General features: G+C 45.4%; 1 protein-coding gene across 1 annotated transcript in view; it reads right to left on the minus strand.

The window, feature by feature from the left end:
* Positions 1 to 25,294, minus strand: part of LOC120038021 (polysialoglycoprotein-like) — a 53,177-nt gene that overhangs the window by 20,015 nt on the left and 7,868 nt on the right. The window contains exon 5 of the mRNA XM_038983964.1: positions 22,256 to 22,627. Within this exon, the coding sequence (XP_038839892.1) occupies positions 22,256 to 22,627 (372 nt within the window). The remainder of the gene's footprint in view (positions 1 to 22,255; positions 22,628 to 25,294) is intronic.

Consider the following 25,294-nt stretch of genomic DNA (forward strand, 5'->3'; position numbering starts at 1 on the left):
AGGTCAAAGGTCCTATGGAGAGGTAGGCCCAGAGCCATGTATTTAGAGAGATGGGACATCTATCTGCATTATGTTGCATTTACATCAATATGTATACATTATATGACACAGTATAATCAAAGATATCCATATGAGAGCTGGCTCCCCATGCGCAATATTGACATTTTAAACAATAATATGTAACTGAACATCTATTTTATAATTGACTTATTGGGTAAATGAAAGGCTCAAAGGCGCTAACATGGAGTCCTTTCTAAAAGTTTGCCAAATTCTCTAAATACTGTATATACCTCTGGATAGGCCGAGTCATCTCAGAGTATTGGAACCATATCATTCGAGTGATTCTATTCTAATTCTAGAATGATTCATTCTACTTCTATGATTCTAATTCTATAATTGGAACACATCCTCACACTCACATTATAGCACATTATAGTGACCTTAGAGAGATGACTTTTTCTGTATCTAGATCTGATAAAGATCACAGAGAGGTTGAGAGACAGACCACGTTGGAAGAGGCTGTTCTAGAGACAGATATCCAAACTCTGTCACTAGAGGCTGAAGGAGAGATTGAGATGCAGGAGGCTGATCTGAAGACAGATGGCACGTCTCAGTCACAGAAGGTTGAAGGAGAGATTGAGTTGGACGATGCTGTTGCCATCCCACCTCAGTCACAGGAGGTTCAAGGAGAGATTGAGTTGGACGATGCTGTTGCCATCCCACCTCAGTCACAGGAGGTTGAAGGAGAGAGTGAGTTGGACGAGGCCGTTGCCATCCCATCTCAGTCACAGGAGGTTGAAGGAGAGATTGAGTTGGACGATGCTGTTGCCATCCCACCTCAGTCACAGGAGGTTGAAGGAGAGAGTGAGTTGGACGATGCTGTTGCCATCCCACCTCAGTCACAGGAGGTTGAAGGAGAGATTGAGTTGGACGATGCTGTTGCCATCCCACCTCAGTCACAGGAGGTTGAAGGAGAGATTGAGTTGGACGATGCTGTTGCCATCCCACCTCAGTCACAGGAGGTTGAAGGAGAGAGTGAGTTGGACGAGGCCGTTGTCATCCCATCTCAGTCACAGGAGGTATGATGTATTGTGTTTTGTGTTTTAATGACGCATTGAAGATTAAAATGACAAATTAATTTTCAAAGCTTGAGCTAGTAAAGGTCTTCTAATCTAGGAGGCCAAAGGTGAGAGTGAGTTGAAGCAGGTTGATCTGAAGACAGCCACATCAACTCTGACACTGGAGGTCGAAGGAGAGAGTGTGATGCAGGAGAGTGATGATCTACAAACAGCCGGGACATCTCAATCCCAGGAGACTGAACGAGTGGCAAAGGTAAATGCTTCCAGATAACAGTGTGTTTGTACATTTCTGTTTGTGCATGCAGACAGTAGTTCGTAAACAGACATTGCATTAACAGTGCTATGGCGAATTTGATTGAATTCCAGCCTAAGTCTGCTTTCTGTCGTCCCCATCAGGCTGCAGTGGTGACCTTCACTAGCGTGACCCGCAAGGCTGCAGCCTCCCAGACCAGCCTCACCCTCAGCAGGGGAAAGAGAAGCTACCCAGACCTACACACCTTTGTGCAGGACATGAAGGATGGGTAAGTTTCTCTTTGGCTTCCCCATGCATCCCCTAGATATGTTCCCTATTAGAGCCTTGGTCAACAATAGTTCAGTATTTAAGGAATAGGGGCCATTTGGGACGCACCCATAGGGACAATTTCAATTGCATACTCCTCACGTCCTCTCTTCTCGCCTCCTTCTCAAAACCCATTGGATGAGAAAGCCCTCCCTTTTGACCTTCTCGTCCAATGGGTTTTGAGAAGGAGGTGATGAGTCTCGGGCAAATACAAGGGACTCAACTGACCAAATGACCAATCAGGGATGTTTGGATGTGGCCTAGTTCCGTAGAGGTCCATCCATAACGTAATCTAAGAGAATAGAGGTAATGTCATGTAGTTTAATTGCGTACCTTTATTTATTTACTTTTCAGCCATTGGAATCTGCTGAGTGAGAATATGCGTGCCGGGGTGAGTTATAGTCACTTCTAAAGTAGTTCATGTTGGTAAGATGGACCAAACATTCCAAACTCTTATTGGTGGAAATCGTGCAGGACCTTTAATTCAGAGGTTCACAAACATTTTCACTCAGGCCCCCCTTTCCAGCATTGGGGAACATCCTGAACCACTGCTTTAATTGACTAGCTTGAGTGAATACATGGTGCAGCAGTGCAGCTCCGTTAACAAACTAACTCTGTATGGTCTTTTAACATTTCAGATGAGCAGACATGAGTTTAGTGCCAGGTGCATGGATATCACAAATTGGGTGATGGAGTCTACATCCACTGTGGTCATTCCCGCCCTTGACCTCACCATGCAGATAGAGCTCTCTGATTCGTCAAGCTCTTCTGGATCAGGAAGTAATGAGGCAAGAGAAGTGACCTCTCTTGGCCGCAGCGTCAGATTCAGCTTTAGTGGAGGACCCAGTAGGCGCACCAGTTCTAGAACCACTTGCAGCACACGAACTCCCACCCCTTTCCCCTCCTCTCACAGGTACTTACCCCTATCACCTCCTCTCATAGGTACCTAACCCTATCCCCTCCTCTCACAGGTACTTACCCCTATCACCTCCTCTCATAGGTACCTAACCCTATCCCCTCCTCTCATAGGTACTTACCCCTATCCCCTCCTCTCATAGGTACCTAACCCTATCCCCTCCTCTCATAGGTACTTACCCCTATCCCCTCCTCTCATAGGTACTTACCCCTATCCCCTCCTCTCATAGGTACTTAACCCTATCCCCTCCTCTCACAGGTACTTACCCCTATCCCCTCCTCTCATAGGTACCTAACCCTATCCCCTCCTCTCATAGGTACTTACCCCTATCCCCTCCTCTCATAGGTACCTAACCCTATCCCCTCCTCTCATAGGTACTTACCCCTATCCCCTCCTCTCATAGGTACTTACCCCTATCCCCTCCTCTCACAGGTACTTACCCCTATCCCCTCCTCTCATAGGTACTTACCCCTATCCCCTCCTCTCATAGGTACTTAACCCTATCCCCTCCTCTCATAGGTACCTACCCCTATCCCCTCATCTCATAGGTACCTAACCCTATCCCCTCCTCTCATAGGTACTTACCCCTATCCCCTCCTCTCATAGGTACCTACCCCTTTCCCCTCCTCTCATAGGTACTTACCCCTATCCCCTCCTCTCATAGGTACTTACCCCTATCCCCTCCTCTCATAGGTACCTACCCCTAGCCCCTCCTTTCACAGGTACCTACCCCTATCCCCTCCTCTCACAGGTACTTACCCCTTTCCCCTCCTCTCATAGGTACTTACCCCTTTCCCCTCCTCTTCTTGTAGGTCTTTCTAAAAACATTATTCCCATGTCCCTTGTTATAGGTACAAATATCCATTCCAGATCCACTTAGTGAGAAATACTACTTAGATACTTCCAAATTCTTGGATCATATTTTGTATTTTTTTACCATGTACTATTCATTTCTGTTGTGCCTTCTGCAGGTCCATGACTTCCTTGCTGAGTGAGGATGAAGAGCGATATGTCTCCTCACCTGAGGGTGGTGATAGAGAGATGAGACACAGACCCCACTCAGCACCACTGAGATCTGTGTTTGGAATCTCTGAGGATTCTGTCTTCAACATGGTCCAGAGCGGCCAGTCGCAGAGTGACATCGTACTGTCGTCCAGTTGGAGTAGACGGGAGAAATACAGACCTGTCAAAATACCAACGGACACCAGGTTTATGATGGGTATTGTAGAGTTGGTTATGAACCTTCTCAACTCCAGATTGGCTGAGCTAATGCGAAGTCTCAGTCAGGGAACTCTAGGTCCGCTGTCTGGTAGTATCTCAGCAAGTCAGCAGTTTGCCCAAGAGATGGTAAGCATGGTGTCTGCTAAGATGTATTCCCATGCCATAGAGCATATTGCGCATGGCCACAAGTCTCCCCTTGAGTTAGAGAGGGAGCTTGAGGCCATATTGGGTCCTCTGGCTGGACAGGTTATAGTCATCATCATAGATAGCATCTTCAAGGCTAAAGCCAACGGAGGAAACAAGGAGCGAGCGACCAGCCCCTTGACCTATTTTCTCACTGCCATTTCGGCAGAAGTACAAAGCCTAGTTGTTCAGAGATCGGCTAGTAGACCGTCCACCAGACTGTCCAACAACGACCCACTGCTGAACATTTCCAAGTCAAAGGTCTTAAGATCAGTTCTGCTCAAAATGGCAGAACTCTTTGGTCAAGGTCCAAGTGAAACCTGTCTAGTTCCACTAGTCCAGAGTCAGTCCGACAACTCTATTTGCGACTGGACTCTGAATGCAGGCACCATTCATCCAAGTCAATTTCTGTCCAACAACAGAATGACAGAAGTGTCATCCGATGTTGTGGATCTTGTACTTGAGGTTTTTGGGATAACAGGATTTTTGGATAGCAGGAGCCCGTCAAGGCCACAGAGTGCCTGCTCCTACAACTCAGCTAGTGGAGCAATAGACATGAGAGCTCTTGCTGGGGACTTGGTCAGACAGGTGTCTGTCAAACTCAGACCCTTTGTCTTTGAGAGTCAACTCTCCACCATGTCCATGACAGATCTGTCATCATCTATTTCTGACTCCACCTTGAAGCAGTTGTGTTGTAGCGCTGCTGTTGCTGCAGCAACTGTCTGTCAAGCAATCAAAACGGAGCTCGAGAGCCAGAGACCTACCAACCTGTCAGCCAGAGACCTACTATCGTCTCTGGTAGAGACCATTGAGGACATGGATATCTCTGACGTCCTCCAGGGCCCGTCGGCCATTTTGGAGGAGGCTGCTATGATAAAGCACCCGGAGATGTCCACCTCGATAATATACAGGTCTTTGCTTCTCGACTCATCTCTCGCCTCCTCTAACATGGTCACTGAGAGCATTATCTTCAACAGTCCACGCCCATCAGAGGAGAATGTGAGTATTCAGAAGGTGCTCCCTGCTGATAAAGTTGACATCCTCCATGGTCAACCAGTGGAGGAGTATATCGTCAAAGCTGAGCAATGCATCACTCAGGTCATTCAGGATGCAGCTGTGACATATACTGGCATGCTGGATAAAACTGACACTTGTGGGAAACTGTCGGAAGTTCTGTCTGTCTGTGTTTCCACGGAGAATATTGAGGAAGCATCCTCTGATCTATTTGGTGGAATTATTTCTGACCTGCATGAGGTATTTGAGGTCAATAAGGCCTCCATGCGTACGAAATCAGGTCGCAAAATGTTCTGGGTGGAAGTGAGTTCAGGTTCCCAGAAGATTTATACCAAAACCCTGGACAAACTGAGGAAGCTTTTCACCTCTCACCTTCTCACTGAGGGAAAAAATACTCCTGTGCAAATTGAGCTCTATGACACTGGACTACTTGTAACTGAGACCACTGTGGAGGTATCTCCTGTACAGAAGACAGACAGTAATACCTCTTCTATGTCCTCAGCCTCAGCCCACCAGCTCACCCTCGACACCTGCACTAAAGGGGTCATCAAACAGGTGATCTCGGTGCTGAGGTTGGAGACTTCAAAGGAAGACCGCTTCGCTTCCGTTGGGGAGAACACGTCAAATGCGTCCTTCGACTTCAACCAGAAGTTGGACTCGATACTTTCGAAATTGGAGGACCTCACCATTTCGAGTGACGTGACGTCAGCCAAGATTGCCACGCTCACGCGATCTCGTAGTGCAGCCAGCAGAACCTCTAACATTTCCATCCAGAGCTTTCACAGTGCTGAGTTCCGAGCTAAGGCCAAACAGATTGTGCGTGAGGCCATTCTCAGAGCTGCTAGCGAAGCCAACTGTTCTTTGCCACAGAGCATGCCTAGCATCACCTTCTCACACCATGTGGTTTCTACAACTGAAGATATAGTGAATATGGTCATGCAAGACCTTGAAAGTGTATCCCAGTACACAGTGGAGGACGCAGACTCCTTCCCACTAGGAGAGAAAAAGCTGCAGTCCCAGCTCAATCCCAGAGTTGTCTTTGACAACTCATTTTTTGCTGCTCAAATCATGTACCACAGAGTAAAGGATAGACTGAACGTCTTTTTGTCTTTTCCACCCGTGTCAGTCACCACAGCCAAAGATGTGCTGGACTAGACACTCAGATGCTCGAAGTCCCCTGACACTGCTCTTCTTAAGGACAGAAGCCGCCCGCCGTCTGTGAGAAGTGAGAAGCCATTTTCAAAAGTCAGTTTGACTAAGAGGTTTAAAGCCCTTGTGTCTTCGAGTGGCTCCTCCACAGACCACCATGTAATTGACACATGCAGTGAGGATGTCAGTCTGCCCACCAGGAGTATGTCAGTTGTGAGCGACACCAGTTTGAAGAGAGCCTCTCCTCTCCATGGTTGTGGATTGAGTGAAAGTTGTGAACCTCTTGTGGCTCTACAAGACCTAACAGTGGCATTCAGCCAAGAAGGCTTTAGCAAAACTGCAAAGAAGACACTCAGCTTGATCCTAAATGTGATCAAGTGCAGATTGGCCAACTCTGAGAGTTCATCTGTTGGGAAGAATGCAAGTGAGGAGTGTCTGATAGCCACTAACATGTTAGACTCTCTACTGGAGAGCCTTGACCTGTTGCCTGACATGAGCGCTGCCGATGAGATCACAAGGACAGAATGCCATACCTCTAACGCAATGGACAAGACAGGTTCACAGTCAGCGCTTGTGAGCCAACAAGAAATTAACATATCTGACACCGGTATCATAGTGAAAACTATAACGGACACATTGAAGACAGACGACCCAGAGATGACTTCAGCAGAAGAAAATCTGGATAGGCTTCTGTCAATTGAAGCCCTTCAAGATGCGTCTGGCAACCTGATCGCAAAGGTCCATGGTCTCATTCAGGAGATAACCATAAGACGCCAGCTTCAATCCATGACTGGCCACAGAAGCCTCTCTCAACCAGCGCTGCCAAATCCAGCACTGAGGAAGCTGTCAAAGGACGATGCGTCAGAGCTCGTTTACAGCTTTGCCCACTCTTCTGTTAGCAGACTCCTGGGGCAGTGTTTGGGTAGGCCTATGCCACCCACTGCTGACAGGGTTTTGGATCAGGTCATCAAGTTGATGACAGACATGGTGATGGACAGTCTGACTGATCTGTCCAAGTCTGCAATGGAGGGTGGTAAGTGAAAGTACCTCTTTTCATCTGCATAGGACTTCATTGTAACATGATGCTCAATACATTGCGTTTTATGATGTGAACTTTGCTGGTTGTGTCCAAAATGGCACCTTCTTCCATGTTTAGTGCACTACTTTTGACCAGAGCCAGACCCTATGGGCCCTGTTCAAAAGTTGTGCACTATAAAGGGAAGAGAATGCCTTTTGGAACGCAGTGACTGCTTTCCATTGTTGCGTCCTCTTCTCCCAGTTATTGTACCCAGGTCAGTCACACCAGCTTGCTCTTCTTATTTAGACACCAGCAATGCCGCAAGTGACATCACTCATGGCGTTGTGGCTGACCTTAATGCTACTGAGGAATTCCCTGCCAGGGGCCTTAGCCCGGCTGATGTAAAGGCTGACGGCATGGCCCGCCTTCCCTCTGCCAGAGGGGAAGAGACTAAGAAGAACAGGAAGTGGCGCTTCCTACCCAAAATTGGCAAGATTCCAAAGATCAGGATGAAGGTAGGGGGCTCAGTGTTTGGAGATGACCTCTGTAAGGCAGGGCTGAAATGTACCCTACAGATTCACTAAACTAAACCTAATGTCTCTCAGCATTAGAACAATGCTGTTGTCATTGTCTTTAGGAGGTTGAGTGAGGCCGCTGTAATACAATCCTAATACACATGGGAGAGAGTCAATGTCTGTGTCCCAGATTGCACCTTATTCCCTATATAGTGCACTACTTTTGACCAGAGCACTATGGGCCCTTGTCAAAAGTAGTGCCTTACGTAGCCAATAGGGTGCATTTAGGGATGCATACCATATATTTTACACAGGCTCAGTTGTCCTGATGTGTTTTGTCAACAGCTGTTCAAGACAAAAGGGGAACCGAAGAGCCACCCTGAACAGGATGCGCTGCCTACCAGACTCGTATTTCACAGAGTAAGTGATAAGCAACGATAATGTCATATTGATGTATCACCCTATGGCCAGCTTGTTAAAACAGTGACTACAGATACAGGCAGACAGACAGACGGATAGACAGGCAGACAGACAGACAAACACACACGTTCATTTTCTGATTATGAAATATTCTTATCACAGATGCTGAGTGTGAGGTTCCAGAGGTTCCATCCACTTCCCCACCCAAGGAGGACCTGACAACCACACTGGCCCCTGCTCCCCAGGAGTCCCAGTCCCGTAAACGCCCTCTCATAGTCAGGGTGTTACGAGCTATCTCCAGAGCCGTCTCCAAACCATTCAGAGGAGCTTTTGGGAAGAAGAATTAGCCAAATGCCTGATTTTATTACTATTTTAATCAGAGCCTTTATTTAATAAAACATTACTGCATTGATTTCTGTCTACAGTAGTCTTACTGTTTGTGCAAGATAATGGTAAAGTACTTCAAACCACATAGTCAAACGTATTTATAGTGAAGCACTTCATATATTTTTATTTAACCTTCATTTAACTAGGCAAGTCAGTTAAGAACAAATTATTATTTACAATGACGGCCTACCCCGGCCAAACCTGGATGGATAAGATGAACAGAGAACACTTTGTAACACTTTCTATGAAGCCCATATCTATAATGCATACACTCAAGTTTACTCATCATTGGGAAAGGTAGGCCAAACGTCCTTTACTTATCATTGGGAAAGGTAGGCCAAACGACCTTTACTCATCATTGGGAAAGGTAGGCCAAACGGCCTTTACTCATCATTGGGAAAGGTAGGCCAAACGGTCTTTACTTATCATTGGGAAAGGTAGGCCAAACGGTCTTTACTTATCATTGGGAAAGGTAGGCCAAACGGCCTTTACTCATCATTGGGAAGGGTAGGTCAAACGGCCTTTACTCATCATTGGGAAAGGTAGGCCAAACGGTCTTTACTCATCATTGGGAAAGGTAGGCCAAACGACCTTTACTCATCATTGGGAAAGGTAGGCCAAACGGTCTTTACTTATCATTGGGAAAGGTAGGCCAAGCGGCCTTTACTTATCATTGGGAAAGGTAGGCCAAGCGGCCTTTACTTATCATTGGGAAAGGTAGGCCAAGCGGCCTTTACTTATCATTGGGAAAGGTAGGCCAAACGGTCTTTACTCATCATTGGGAAAGGTAGGCCAAACGGCCTTTACTTATCATTGGGAAAGGTAGGCCAAGCGGCCTTTACTTATCATTGGGAAAGGTAGGCCAAGCGGCCTTTACTTATCATTGGGAAAGGTAGGCCAAACGGCCTTTACTCATCATTGGGAAAGGTAGGCCAAACGGCCTTTACTCATCATTGGGAAAGGTAGGCCAAACGACCTTTACTCATCATTGGGAAAGGTAGGCCAAACGGTCTTTACTCATCATTGGGAAAGGTAGGCCAAACGACCTTTACTCATCATTGGGAAAGGTAGGCCAAACGGCCTTTACTCATCATTGGGAAAGGTAGGCCAAACGGTCTTTACTCATCATTGGGAAAGGTAGGCCAAACGGCCTTTACTCATCATTGGGAAAGGTAGGCCAAACGGTCTTTACTCATCATTGGGAAAGGTAGGCCAAACGGCCTTTACTCATCATTGGGAAAGGTAGGCCAAACGGTCTTTACTCATCATTGGGAAAGGTAGGCCAAACGGCCTTTACTCATCATTGGGAAAGGTAGGCCAAACGTCCTTTACTCATCATTGGGAAAGGTAGGCCAAACGGCCTTTACTCATCATTGGGAAAGGAAGGCCAAACGGCCTTTACTCATCATTGGGAAAGGTAGGCCAAACGGTCTTTACTCATCATTGGGAAAGGTAGGCCAAACGGTCTTTACTCATCATTGGGAAAGGTAGGCCAAACGACCTTTACTCATCATTGGGAAAGGTAGGCCAAACGGTCTTTACTCATCATTGGGAAAGGTAGGCCAAGCGGCCTTTACTCATCATTGGGAAAGGTAGGCCAAACGGCCTTTACTCATCATTGGGAAAGGTAGGATGTGTTTTGGACACATCCTTTCTGTGCTCCAGCAATTTAAGAACAGATGCCTCCTTCCATCAGCCGTATGCACCTTGTTCAGTATCTGTCAATTTACAGTACTGTAGTTCATGATCTGGTTCTACTTACTTTATGACATTCCTCCTCGTTCTTATAGGCTGGAGCAGGCTTAGTCTCAAAATAAGACCGGTTTAAAATAGTTTTAGCCTGTTAAAGCAGGGTTACCCAAACCTTTCTTTTTCAAGGTGAAGGGGGAGGTTCGGACAGAGCTAAAGGACGTCCATTTTTTTTGCACTGATCACAGACGTGGTCAAGTGTAAATATGACTTCTTACATGAGCCTGACAGTGCATCTCACGAAAGACTGAACACTATCTCAGGCTAACATAGTTTGGAAAGCAATTGGCTATTGCTTCAAAGAGAAGACAATGAAAAGACTAATCTGTCTTTTAGTTATCAAAATTCTCAACTTAATTGAGCGAACAGTATTTTTGCCATTGGTGAGTGTGCATATTCACTTTCTTTATTCCTGGGTCAGTGCCACTTTAAAGTCATATTGAAAAAGATTCTGCTAATCTCTATAGTCATATAAAGTGTAGTAGAATTGCATGATAAAAAATATTTTAACAAGGGGGGAAAAAATCCTGTAAAGAGAAACATATCTGACATAGCCTAGCCTAGCCTTACTCCACCACACGCTGCATTGAACAGACGTTATTTTGCGAACAGTGATTGAGTTATATTATTAGCCTAAATGATGACTATCCAATTTACTAATCACATTAGCAATAGTCAGCTATCTTACAAAAGTCTGTAAATGTGAAGATGCATAGAATGCTTTATATATTTTTTTATGGTGAAAATGAGCTTCCCCTTAACTTGAGACTCGCACGGCTATGAGCAAGACAGTTAGGCCTAAACACTCTAATGTTTTCCTTTGCTAATGTTTCCCCCGTCCGTCCGTCGGCTGTCAGTTATGTCGATGACTGTGTACATACCGCATGTCAATCACCGACACCGGAAGTCCCATGACCGTCACAGCCCTAGTTGTATGCTTGAGTTTGTTCAAGAGAGGCTTTGACGCCAGATTTGAGCAGATCTTGCTTTAGTTTTCCTCAGTCTGTGTTTTGTTTCTCTCTCCTTTTCCTGTTAGATGGTGATGCTGCTTCTCTCCAGAGGAGCCAACATTAATGCTTTTGACAAGAAGGACCGCCGAGCAATCCACTGGGCTGCTTACATGGGTAATGAGTTGACCACACATATACATTTTGACTAATGTCCTTATCCCAGTGAGTGAATGAATTGGCTGTGTGTTAGCCTCACAGCTCAGCTGTATGGTCCACCTCTGGTGTGTTATTATGTCAGAATGATGGACTGAGTATGTTGATAAGATGTAGGTTTTCAATTGTACTAACACGATGTAGGTATTGCTAATGGTGCTGTGTACCACTGTAAACTAACCTCTCTCTCCCTCTATATCTCTGCCTATCTCTCTGTCTCTCTCCATCTGTCTGTCTCTCTCTCCATCTCTGTTTCTCTCTTTGTCTCTCTTTTCCCCCCCATAGGGCACATTGAGGTGGTGAAACTGCTGGCCTCTCATGGATCAGAGGTGTCCTGTAAAGACAAGAGGGCCTACACCCCTCTCCACTCTGCAGCCTCCAGCGGCATGATCAGCATGGTCAAGTACCTCCTGGACCTTGGGGTGGATGTGAGTCAATGCATACATACACCTCCCCACATTCAACTGTGTAGTCACTGTTCAATTACAACTCCACGAAAAGACAGAGCTCTAGTGTGTTCGAGAATGATTTCCTTCAAGTAATGAAGAGATGGAGGTTGGATCAGTGGGTTGGGACCAGTGGGTTGGGACCAGGGGGTTGGGACCAGTGTGTTGGGACCAGGGTTTTTTCATAACCAAGTAATGAAGAGATGGAGGTTGGGCCAGGGGGTTGGGACCAGTGGGTTGGGACAAGTGTGTTGGGACCAGGGGGTTGGGACCAGTGTGTTGGGACCAGGGGGTTGGGACCAGTGTGTTGGGACCAGGGGGTTGGGACCAGGGGGTTGGGACCAGTGTGTTGGGACCAGGGGGTTTTCATAACCAAGTAATGAAGAGATGGAGATTGGATCCAGAGGGTTGGATCCAGGAGGTTGGAGCCAGTGGGTTGGGACCCAGTGTGTCGGGACACAGTGTGTTGGGTCAGGGGTTTTTCCTAACCAAGTGACCTGATCAGGAATGTATTGTCTCTCTCTCTATCAACATGTTAAATGTGCAACCAGAGGAAAAGAAACTCTGGACCACCTTTACTCCATATTCAAAGATGCATACAAAGCTCTCCCTCGCTCTCCATTTGGCTAATCTGACCATATTTCTATCCTCCGAATTCCTGCTTACAAGCAACAATTAAAGCAGGAAGCACCAGTGACTAGATCAATAAAAAAGTGGTCAGATGAGGCAGATGCTAAACTACAGGACTGTTTTGCTAGCACAGACTGGAATATTTTCCGGGATTCTTCCGATGGCATTGAGGATTACACCACATCAGTCACTGGCTTCATCAATAAGTGCATCGATGACGTCATCCCCACAGTGACTATACGTACATAACCCAACCAGAAGTCATGGATTACAGGCAAAATCCAACCTTAGCTAAAAGGGTAGAGCTGCCGCTTTCAAGGAGCGGGACTCTAACCTGGAAGCTTATAAGAAATCCCTCTATGCCCTCCGACGAACCATCAACCAGGCAAAGCATCAATACAGGACAAAGATCACATCATACTACACCAGCTCCGATGCTGGTCGGATGTGGCAGGGCTTGCAAACTATTACAGACTACAAAGGGAAGCACAGCCGAGAGCAGCCCAGTGACACGAGCCTACCAGACGAGCTAAATTATTTATATGCTCGCTTCGAAGCAAGTAACACTGTAACATGCATGAGAGCACCAGCTGTTCCGGACTACTGTGTGATCACATTCTCCGCAGCTGATGTGAGTAAGACCTTTAAACAGGTCAACATTCACAAGGCCACAGGGCCAGACGGATTACCAGGATGTGTACCCGAGCATGCGCTGACCAACTGGCAAGCATCTTCACTGACATTTTCAACCTCTCCCTGTCTGAGTCTGTAATACCAACATGTTTCAAGCATTGCACCATAGTCCCTGTGCCCAAGAAGACTAAGGTAACCTGCCTAAATAACTACCGACCCGTAGCACTCACGTCTGTGTTTTTGAAAGGCTGGTCATGGCTCACATCAATACCATTATCCTAGAAAACCTAAACCTACTCCAATTTGCATACCGCCCCAACAGATCCACAGATGATGCAATCTCTATGGCACTCCACACTGCCCTTTCACACCTGGACAAAAGGAACACCTATGTGAGAATGCTATTCATTGACTACAGCTCAGCGTTCAACACCATAGTGCACTCAAAGCTCATCACTGTCAATCAATCAAATGTATTTATAAAGCCCTTCTTACATCAACTGATGTCACAAAGTGCTGTACAGAAACCCAGCCTAAAACCCCAAACAGCAAGCAATGCAGGTGTAGAAGCACGGTAGCTAGGACAAACTCCCTAGGAAGGCCAAAACCTAGGAAGAAACCTAGAGAGGAACCAGGCTATGAGGGGTGGCCAGTCCTCTTCTGGCTGTGCCGGGTGGAGATTATAACAGAACATGGGCAAGATGTGCAAATGTTCATAGATGACCAGCAGGGTCAGATAATAATAATCACAGTGGTTGTAGAGGGTGAAACAGGTCAGCACCTCAGGAGTAAATGTCATTTGGCTTTTCATAGCCGATCATTCAGAGTATCTCTACCGCTTCTGCTGTCTCTAGAGAGTTGAAAACAGCAGGTCTGGGACAAGGTAGCACGTCCAGTGAACAGGTCGGGGTTCCATAGCCGCAGGCAGAACAGTTGAGACTGGAGCAGCAGCACGGCCAGGTGGCCTGGGGACAGCAAGGAGTCATCAGGCCAGGTAGTCTTGAGGCATGTCCTCCTCCGAGAGAGAGAGAAACAGAGAGAATTAGAGAGCATACTTAAATTCACACACAGGACACCGGATAAGACAGGAGAAATAAACCAGATATAACAGACTGACCCTTGCCCCCCGACACATAAACTACTGCAGCATAAATACTGGAGGCTGAGACAGGAGGGGTCGGGAAACACTGTGGCCCCATCCGACGATACCCCCGGACAGGGCCAAACAGGCAGGATATAACCCCACCCACTTTGCCAAAGCACAGCCCCCACACCACTAGAGGGATACCTTCAACCACCAACTTACTATCCTGAGACAAGGCCGAGTATCTCCAGTATCTCCAATCTCCAGTGGGTGCGCGGGAGGGGGTAGATCCAGAATTTTGGGAATCCTGTAGAAAGGAGATCGCGTCTCTTCCCTCCACGACCTCCGGGAAACCTTGAAGTCTCAAATTCGAGTGCCTTTGGAAATGTTCATAATAATCAAATTTCTCCTCGAGTTTAGCGATGGAGTCTTCCAACTTCTTGTATTTTTGGTCCACTTCCTCACGGACGTCCAGGATGGCAGCCTGGTGGTCAGCATGGTCTTTTTCTAACTTTGTCACTCGTCCATTTGTGACTTTATGGTCTTCGTGGAGTTTATCGACCAGTACATCAATTTTGCTGAGGGGTTCAGAAAGTGTCTCTTGGATTTATTTTTGTTATACCCTTGTCCATCTCCATTCTGAACCATGCTGGTGCTTCTTCCCGAGCTAGCATCCGCCGAGGCCGATGAAGGGCTGTCAGAGAGGGGCATTTTTCCATGCCTCGTCTGAGGCTTTGACATATTTGGCATATTTTGTTTTGGCGATACAATAAATGTTTTAACTTCCAACGCACTATTAACGAACAGTTTAACAATGTCAAAATGCCTTAAAACTGTTTGAAAGTTCGAGGACACTACGCAGATGCGTCTTGTTAGAGCTTCGCCATTGGCGGAAGTCTCTCTCATATCATCATTCTTAACAGTCATCGTCCAACAAGTCTTCTACTGTTGTTCTTCTCCATTTCATGCACAACACATTGGAGGGACACTTCACATATGTAGTGGGTGTACTTTCCATGTTACAGTATTTCCTTTATAACATTTATAATGACTACATAACTATCAAAACAACATTAGTGTTCTTTAGATCACCTCTGACCATTCCCCACGTTTTATGTTAGATATATTATTCCAGTAGTTGCTTCTGAACGTGTTAGAATTTCGTCGGGAAAAAGTATTCTTGAAACAAAGCAAAAGGGTGTCAGTTGTTAACCCCCACCAGTTCCCTCCTCCCCCCTCTGCGGGTGAGAGGGGGCGGCAGCGTAGCCTAGTGGTTAGAGCGTTGGACTAGTAACCGAAAGGTTGCAAGATCGAATCCCCGAGCTGACAAGGTACAAATCTGTCGTTCTGCCCCTGAACAAGGCAGTTAACCTACTGTTTCTAGGCCGTCAATGAAACGAAGAATTTGTTCTTAACTGACTTGCCTAGTTAAATAAAGGTTAAAAAAAGAAGGGATCTTGTTGAAGTCATTCATTGCAAACCTGATCTGACCTATTTGGATCCTCACAGGACAGTCTGTAATCCCGACATATTTCAAGCTGACTACCATTGTCCGTGTTCCCAAGAACTCCAAGGTAACCTGTCTGTAGCACTCACATCTGTGCTTTGAAAGTCTGGTCATGACCACATCAACACAATCATCCCAGACACCCTGTACCCACTCCAATTTGCATATCTCCCCAACAGATCCACAGATGAAGCAATCTCAATTAAGAGGGGAAATAACTATGTGAGAATGCTGTTCATAGACTACAGCCCAGCGTTCAACACCATAGTCCCCTCCAAGCTCGGGACCTTGGGACTGAAGACCTCCTTCTGCAACTGGATGCTGGATTTTCTGACGGGCCGGCCCCAGGTGGTGAGGATAGGCAAGAACACCTCTGCCACACTGACCTTCAACACGGGAGGCCCTCAGGGATGCGTGCTTAGTCCCCTCTTGTACTCCCTGTTCACCCATGACTGTGTGGCCACACACGACTCCAACACCATCATCAAGTTTGCTGACGACACAAAGGCGATGAGAGGTCAGAGACTTGGCATTGTGGTGCGAGGACAACCTCTCCCTCAATGTCAGTAAGACCAAGGAGCTGATCGTGGACTATAGGAGCAAGAGGGGAGAGCACGTCCCCATCCATATCAACAGGGCTGTTAAAGGGTCTTGCTCTGACCCTACCCACAATCACTAGACTGTATACAAACCATATGCACACACACACACTACATTCACACTCCCACACAAAACCCACACACACACAAACCGACACAACCCAAACACACATGCGTACACATTACACACTCTCACAAACAAACACACACCTTGACACTCATTTGCTGCTGCTGCTCTGTTCTTTATTTTGCTCTTATTATTATCTATCCTGATGCCTAGTCACTTTACCCTGCCTTGTACATATCTACCTCAAATACCTCGTACCCCTGCACACTGATCTGGAACTGGAACTCCTTGTATATAGCTTTATTCTTGGGTATTTTATTACACTGTTACAATATATACAGTACCAGTCAAAAGTTTGGACACACCTACTCATTCCAGGGTTTCTTTATTTTATTTTTTTACAATTTTCTACATTGTAGAACATCAAAAGTATGAAATACCACATAAGGAATCCTGTAGTAACCAAAAAAATCTAAATATATTTTATATTTGAGATTCTTCAAAGTAGCCACCCTTTGCCTTGATGACAGCTTTGCACACTCTTGGCATTCTCTCAATCAGCTTCATGAGGTACTCACCTGGAATGCATTTCAATTAACAGGTGTGCCTTGTTCAAAGTTAATTTGTGGAATTTATTTCCTTAGTGCGTTTGAGCCAATCACTTGTTTTGTGACAAGGTAGGGGTGGTATACAGAAGATAGCCCTATTTGGTAAAATACCAAGTCCATATTATGGCAAGAACAGCTCAAATAAGCAAAGAGAAACGAAAGTCTAATATTATTTTAAGACATGAAGTTCAGTCAATCAGGAAAATTTCAAAAACTTTGAAAGTTTCTTCAAGTGCAGTCACAAAATCCATCAAGCGCTAGACCCAGAGTTACCTCTGCTCTAAAGTTCAAGTAACAGACACATCTCAACATCAACTGTTCAGAGGAGACAGCGTGAATTAGGCCTTCATGGTCAAATTTCTGCAAAGAAACCACTACTAAAGTACACCAATAAGAAGAAGAGACTTGGTTGGGCCAAGAAACACGAGCAATGGACATTAGACCGCTGGAAATCTGTCCTTTTGGAAAAGCAATCCAGATGAAGCTGGTCGAGAGAATGCCGAGTGTGTGCAAAGCTGTCAACAAGGTAAAGGGTGGCTAAATATAAATAAAATATATATTGATATGTTTAACACTTTTTTGGGGTACTACATGATTCCATATGTGTTATTTCATAGTTTTGAGTTCTTCACTATTATTTTACAATGTAGAAAATAGTCAAAATAAAGAAAAACCTTTGAATGAGTAGGTGTGTCCAAACTTTTGATCGGTACTGTATGTATACATATATTCTATAGTTTTGTACTCTGCATCGTTGGGGTGGTCTCGTAAGCAAGCATTTCACAGTGAAGAGTTGATTTGAGAGGGAAAGACAAAGCGCGAGGGAGTCCAAATGTATTCTGACCTAGTCTTTAGTATGAAACCATTTTTATTGAGACGAGTACAAAACATTAAAGGAACACTTGTCTCCATGTCTCGTCCGTACCTGGTAGGAGTACTCGGGTGGGGGTCCCACAAAGTTCATCCCAATGGCTGAGGGAGGACGGTCATTCTTTTCCAGAGAATCTACCAATTTTCCTTCCTGAGGAAATTGCAAGAAATTTCCGAGCTTCCCATTCAAACCGAAAGTGCTATTTAGAAGCATATGTTTTATTTAACCAGGTAAGTTGACTGAGAACACATTCTCATTTCCAGCAACAACCTGGGGAATAGTTACAGGGGAGAGGGGAGTGAATGAGCCAATAGTAAGCTTGGGATGATTAGATGACCGTGATGGTATGAGGACCAGATCGGGAATTTAGCCAGGACACCAGGGTTAACACCCCTACTCTAACAATAAGTGCCATGGGATCTTTAGTGACCACAGAGAGTCAGGACACATGTTTAACGTCCCACCCGAAAGAGAGCACCTGTCCCGGGATATTATTTTAGACCAGAGGAAAGAGTGACTCCTACTGGCCCTCCAACACCACTTCCAGCAGCAACTGGTCTCCAATCTAGGGACTGACCATTACCAACCCTGCTTAGCTTCAGAAGCAAGCCAGCTGTGGGATGCAGGGTGTTAAGCAGCAAATAAAATCCAACATGATTATACCACTCTACATGGAGAAATACACTAATGGGTTCTTGTATTTGTTGCATATTAATCAACTCAAAGTCACCACACTATTTCATTAATGTAGCCTAGTTTTAACAGGTCTATGAGCCACTGTTGGCCGACGGGTCAAATGAGGTTATTACAGTAGCCTACCCTTCACTGAAAGATGCATTTCGGTCCTTTCCTCTCCCCTTGCACCTGGCTATCAAGGGAATTTGGGAAGGTTGTGGCTGTTTAAACTTCGGTTATTGTGATGATTTTGTCAGAGGAAACAAATCTGAATCTCCTATAATGTAACAGTTACGCTGTAGCGGAGATTCAGCCCACTGGATAGCGCCGCAGTTGATCAATTGCACGTGAATCTAAACCCGCAGTTTATCATGTGCCATTCTAAGGTAGGCTATATTTACATCAAATCTTCTCAATCCTACCTATTGCATCTGTTCTCCAGCAATAAAGTAAATGATCAAGTTAATATTCATTTAGTCACAGCATCAACTAAACGTGAGCCTACACAAACGTGGACTACATAATCAAATTAAATAAACTTGTCAAGACCCTGCCATTCTTCTCCGTTATTACTTCTATTCAAGACAAAATACCCCCAGTTCTCGCATTATTTTACAGACTTGGTCAGAAAGGGTAACTGATTCTCGAGACCCAGACAAACAAATGTAGAATAACATTCAATACACAAACTTAGGCTACATAAAATAACCTGGAAGGCCTACCCTGTAGCAAACAAAATAATTTGCATAGGCCATAACGGTTTAACTTGCTTCAAAACACGCTGAATTTATTTATTTATTTCACCTTTATTTAACCAGGTAGGCTAGTTGAGAACAAGTTCTCATTTACAACTGTGACCTGGCCAAGAGAAAGCATAGCAGTGTGAACAGACAACAACACAGAGTTACACATGGAGTAAACAATAAACAAGTCAATAACACAGTAGGGGGGAAAAATGAGTCTATATACATTGTGTGCAAAAGGCATGAGGAGGTAGGCAATAAATAGGCCATAGGAGCGAAAAATTACAATTTAGCAGATTAACACTGGAGTGATAAATCATCAGATGATCATGTGCAAGTAGAGATACTGGTGTGCAAAAGAGCAGAAAAGTAAATAAATAAAAACAGTAAGGGGATGAGGTAGGTAAATTGGGTGGGCTGTTTACAGATGGACTATGTACAGCTGCAGCGATCGGTTAGCTGCTCAGATAGCAGATGTTTAAAGTTGGTGAGGGAAATAAAAGTCTCCAGTTTCAGCGATTTTTGCAATTCGTTCCAGTCACAGGCAGCAGAGAACTGGAAGGAAAGGCGGCCAAATGAGGTGTTGGCTTTTGGGATGATCAGTGAGCGCGTGCTACGGGTGGGTGTTGTTATCGTGACCAGTGAACTGAGATAAGGCGGAGCTTTACCTAGCATGGACTTATAGATGACCTGGAGCCAGCGGGTCTGGCGACGAATATGTAGCGAGGGCCAGCCGACTAAAGCATACAGGTCGCAGTGGTGGGTGGTATAAGGTGTTTTAGTAACAAAACGGATGGCACTATGATAAACTGTATCTAGTTTGCTGAGTAGAGTATTGGAAGCTATTTTGTAGATGACATTGCCGAAGTCGAGGATCGGTAGGATAGTCAGTTTTACTAGGGTAAGTTTGGCGGCGTGAGTGAAGGAGGCTTTGTTGCGAAATAGAAAGCCGATTCTTGATTTGATTTTGGATTGGAGATGTTTAATATGAGTCTGGAAGGAGAGTTTACAGTCTAGCCAGACACCTAGGTATTTATAGATGTCCACATATTCTAGGTCTGAACCGTCCAGGGTGGTGATGCTAGTCGGGCGGGCGGGTGCAGGCAGCGAACGGTTGAAAAGCATGCATTTGGTTTTACTAGCATTTAAGAGCAGTTGGAGGCCACGGAAGGTGTGGTGTATGGCATTGAAGCTCGTTTGGAGGTTAGATAGCACAGTGTCCAAGGAAGGGCCAGAAGTATACAGAATGGTGTCATCTGCGTAGAGGTGGATCAGGGAATCGCCCGCAGCAAGAGCAACATCATTGATATATACAGAGAAAAGAGTCAGCCCGAGAATTGAACCCTGTGGTATCCCCAAAGAGACTGCCAGAGGACCAGACAACATGCCCTCCGATTTGACACACTGAGCTCTGTCTGCAAAGTAGTTGGTGAACCAGGCAAGGCAGTCATCAGAAAAACCGAGGCTACCGAGTCTGCCGATAAGAATATGGTGATTGACAGTCGAAAGCCTTGGCCAGGTCGATGAAGACGGCTGCACAGTACTGTCTTTTATCGATGGCGGTTATATCGTTTAGTACCTTGAGCGTGGCTGAGGTGCACCCGTGACCGGCTCGGAAACCAGATTGCACAGTGGAGAAGGTACGGTGGAATTCGAGATGGTCAGTGATCTGTTAATTGACTTGGCTTTCGAAGACCTTAGATAGGCAGGGCAGGATGGATATAGGTCTGTAACAGTTTGGGTCCAGGGTGTCTGCCCCTTTGAAGAGGGGGATGACCGCGGCAGCTTTCCAATCCTTGGGGATCTCAGACGATATGATGTGAAACAGGCTGGTAATAGGGGTTGCGACAATGGCGGCGGATAGTTTCAGAAATAGAGGGTCTAGATTGTCAAGCCCAGCTGATTTGTATGGGTCCAGGTTTTGCAGCTCTTTCAGAACATTTACTATCTGGATTTGGTTGGCATAAATGAGTAAAGCGGTGCCACAGAAATGTTTGAATTACAGCAGATACCTACCGGTAGCTCAAAAGTTGGAGCCAATTTTGTTGCTGTATTAACTGCATTTAAAGGTTGCGTGTACGTGCTTTTTGAATTCATGGTGACTAAGTGCGGTTTGCTACGACGCACACCCTGAGCGTTCATCATGCGGCTAGAGAAGGCCTGTATGAACAGACTTCCTCACGCTTCTCATAGAAATTTACCGGTTCCTTCCAATGGTTTATCCCATGTAAATCGGAGTGGGTGGGAAATCCTGGTCAAACTGTTCCTGCCCTCAAATCCTAGGTTAACGGCGCTACAAGCAACTCTGGGAGAGCCTGGACCTGATAGCAACCTGCCAGCTAAGACAGGTGAGCTTATTTAAACCTGAAAGTTTGGATTGGCACTGGGATATGAAGACACTGCAAAAACGATGGGCTAATGATACGAGACCTGGTTTTACATGTAAGCATTCACTAATAGGAAACCAAGTCAGTTACGAGAGAAGACACCCAGCAGAGTCATTTAAATGCAAGTTGACAACCGTGATATTAGTTAGCACTGACACCATTAACCCCAATTCTAGCAGCCTCATATGTACCAACCCTAAACACTCAGTTCCACAACCATCAAGTTTAAATGAACTAGAACCCATTCCACATGTGATGCTACTAGCATAATTTGACCAAATGTAGCTTAAGGCAAATGGTGATTTAAGCACAGGGGTCAAAGTAGACATATTGCTGATACCAAAGCATGGTTATAATGCAAAATAAATGTTGCCATCACCAGTTACTCATGTCAGGTCATAGACCTCAACTCCAAGTAGGAACCGTCAAAACAATACTGACGACACAAGTATTACAGTTAACGTTTAATTGAGCCAAAACAAGAAAATGCAGTTACACACACAACCTGGACTAGAATACCCATGAACTCTTGCATGGACCCCGAGCACCATGTCCCACATCAGATATCCATGTTTGTGGTCAACGGGGGCTGAGATGCAGAAGTCAACAGTTCCTCAATGGCATGGTCAGACTGGCCGGTCGCAGCTTCAGAGGTAGCGTCGTCAGACGGGCCAGTGGCAGCTTCAGAGGTAGCGTCGTCAGACGGGCCAGTGGCAGCTTCAGAGGTAGCGTCGTCAGACGGGCCAGTGGCAGCTTCAGAGGTAGCGTCGTCAGACGGGCCAGTGGCAGCTTCAGAGGTAGCGTCGTCAGACGGGCCAGTGGCAGCTTCAGAGGTAGCGTCGTCAGACGGGCCAGTGGCAGCGTCGTCAGACGGGCCAGTGGCAGCTTCAGAGGTAGCGTCGTCAGACGGGCCAGTGGCAGCTTCAGAGGTAGCGTCGTCAGACGGGCCAGTGGCAGCTTCAGAGGTAGCGTCGTCAGAGGACAGGGCATCATTTGCCGGAGAGCTACCATGGTTTGGAGAAGCTTGGGATTCTACTTCATTAGTCTCGAAATACTCTAGAGAGAAAACAAAAAGGAACAGTTGAGTATTCTACAGCAACACAGCTGTTCTACATGGTCTAGGCCAAATTGCCATTCGAATGTTGAGCAACATGAACCCAACAGATTTAAAAGTATATGTTTCAGGCCGTACCTTCTCTGTCTTGTTTAGCGTCAGACCCTATGGATCGGAGCAAGGCCAGGGCATGCACAATGGAGACGTCATTTGATGACAGCTCTGAAAAACGTAGGTTAAGGTACACAAGCAAAATGACCAAATCAAAGGGTTTGACAACATTATTTAGACAACTGAGTTACTCTATGGTGTTGAATGAGTGTCAAACACAGCAGCACCATAGACACAGTACAAAGCTAGAAGGGTTGTGGAAAGAAACACTTACCTCCAAGTCTCCTCTGCAGAGAGACTTGCTCTAGCTTCTGGGACTTTCCAACAGGGTAACAAGAAACTGAGGAGAAAGTGTTGACAGAAGTTGAGTTGACACAAAATAGCTACATATATTAATAGCAGATGACCAATGCGGAACAAACAGTCAAATTTTAATCTCCAACTGATAAAGTTGAGCATATTTCCCAAACAAATCCATTCAATCCAAATAAAACATTAGTGAACCAACCTTTCGCAACCCCCACAGTCAACACAAAGAGCAGCAATTCTCTCACACCTCCCATGATCATGAAAATAGTCTGTGTTATCAACAGGTAGTGTCTCCACATGGCCTGTATGAGGCTTATATAGGCCACTAATGACCGTTTCCCTGACAAACATGACTTAACGATCAATTAACATGCTTGATTGAGGTGTTACATTCAGATAGAAATAGACCATGTAGAAAATATGTTGATTCTGGTGGGCAGGAAATCTTTTCTACTCCATATATTGCATTTATATCTGTAATGTTTAACCCTAATGGTCTCAGATCAGCAGTAGAAAGAAGTAGGCCTAATTATTTTAGGTGTAATATTCAAAGATATTAGGGGGAAATAAACACTGTACCCAAATCCACTTTTTACAATGCTCCTGGGAAATGGGTAGGCCTCCACCATATAGTCCTTCACAGTTTTACAGCTGTGTTATATTCCTTTATTTACATAGATCACATACATAAATATATATGTTAGCTGTAGGTAGCTTTGGGATAAAATTCCCGTATTGTATTGTTACTAACATAAATCATAATATATCATATTTTCCTCATTTGCTCTGTAGGAGGTTCGTCATATGAAGGACATTCAAGTGGATGTGACCCCTAACCTGCAATAGGGGCTCAGTGGGGTGACAGACATCCTGTAACGGATCTCCAAGCTAGTGTCTGAGGACCTGGAGGAGGCTGTGTCTACAGCTGTGGTTCAGGACAAGCATGGTAACCTACCCTAACCTCACTGTATGAAGGATTTTATTGTTATGGATAGTCATCTCCAATCTGTTCAAATATCACTGTTGTTGATAACACACATTACCAAAATTATTCACACTTGTCTTCCTATTTCCACATAATCTGTCATGGTTCCCCACCCCAACAGGGCATAAAACCAACCTCTCCATATTGCTACTGCTAATACACCCAAATCCAACAGCTTTCGAGTATCTTATTGCTTTTCTTCTAACCCTGAATGGCAACTTTTTATCCTAGTACACAAGCATGTCACTTTATCCATCCACACCCACTCTACTGCCGCATGTCCACTGCGGCTGAGACTTGCACCCTCTCGTTACAGGTATAGCAGGTAACCAACCCCACCCGGGTCTTACCCCCTAGGTACCCGCCTGCTCGGGCTTACCTTCCGGGACTCACCCTATTCTTATAGTACTAGCAGGAACCAACCTACTTGGGATTTACCCCTTAGGAGTTACCCTCTACAGGTATCAACCTGTTCGGGTTTACCTTCCGGGACTTACCAAATACCGCAAAGCTATGACCGGTCGTAATACAATGAGACTACTGAATAAGCTCAGGCTTTCTAGGTCCGTACCCTATAATTGGTTCAGCCTACGACTCTCATCTCCCCAAGATGTCAGAATTAGTGATAACAGGTGTAGGAACTGTGCCTACCTTGTTTCTGTTTCACTGATTCAGAATCTCTAGTTCGACTGCAAATCGTGGTGAACCCTGCTTGCAGTGCCAACTGTTAGGTTCTAATTCTCAGAGTAAAAACTCGACGGACACTATGAAAGCTTCTCAATAGGGGGTGCTGTTTTCACTTTGTAAAACATTCGTTCCCAAATTAAACTGCCTCGTACTCAATTCTTGCTCGTACAATATGCATATTATTATTACTATTGGATAGAAAACACTCTCTAGTTTCTAAAACCGTTTGAATTATATCTGTGAGTAAAACAGAACTCGAGTTGGAGCAATCTTCCTGTCAGCAAGTGAGAAATCTGAAATCAGGCAATCTGTTCCAGGGTCGGTTTATTAATTTGCATGTATTCTATTGGTCGACATGCACTGCATACGCCTTCCCCTGGATGTCAGCAAGCAATGAGAATTGGAATGGAGTTGCTAGGCAGATCTGAGGCTATATAAATGGGCTTGGAACCAGGGGTCCAGCCTTTTCAACATTCGCCATGACGCAAGACAGACCTCAGGATTGCGTTCTGGAAAGCTGCCGTT

This window comes from Salvelinus namaycush, unplaced genomic scaffold, assembly GCF_016432855.1.
Source record: "Salvelinus namaycush isolate Seneca unplaced genomic scaffold, SaNama_1.0 Scaffold204, whole genome shotgun sequence".
NCBI classification, from domain to species: domain Eukaryota; kingdom Metazoa; phylum Chordata; class Actinopteri; order Salmoniformes; family Salmonidae; genus Salvelinus; species Salvelinus namaycush.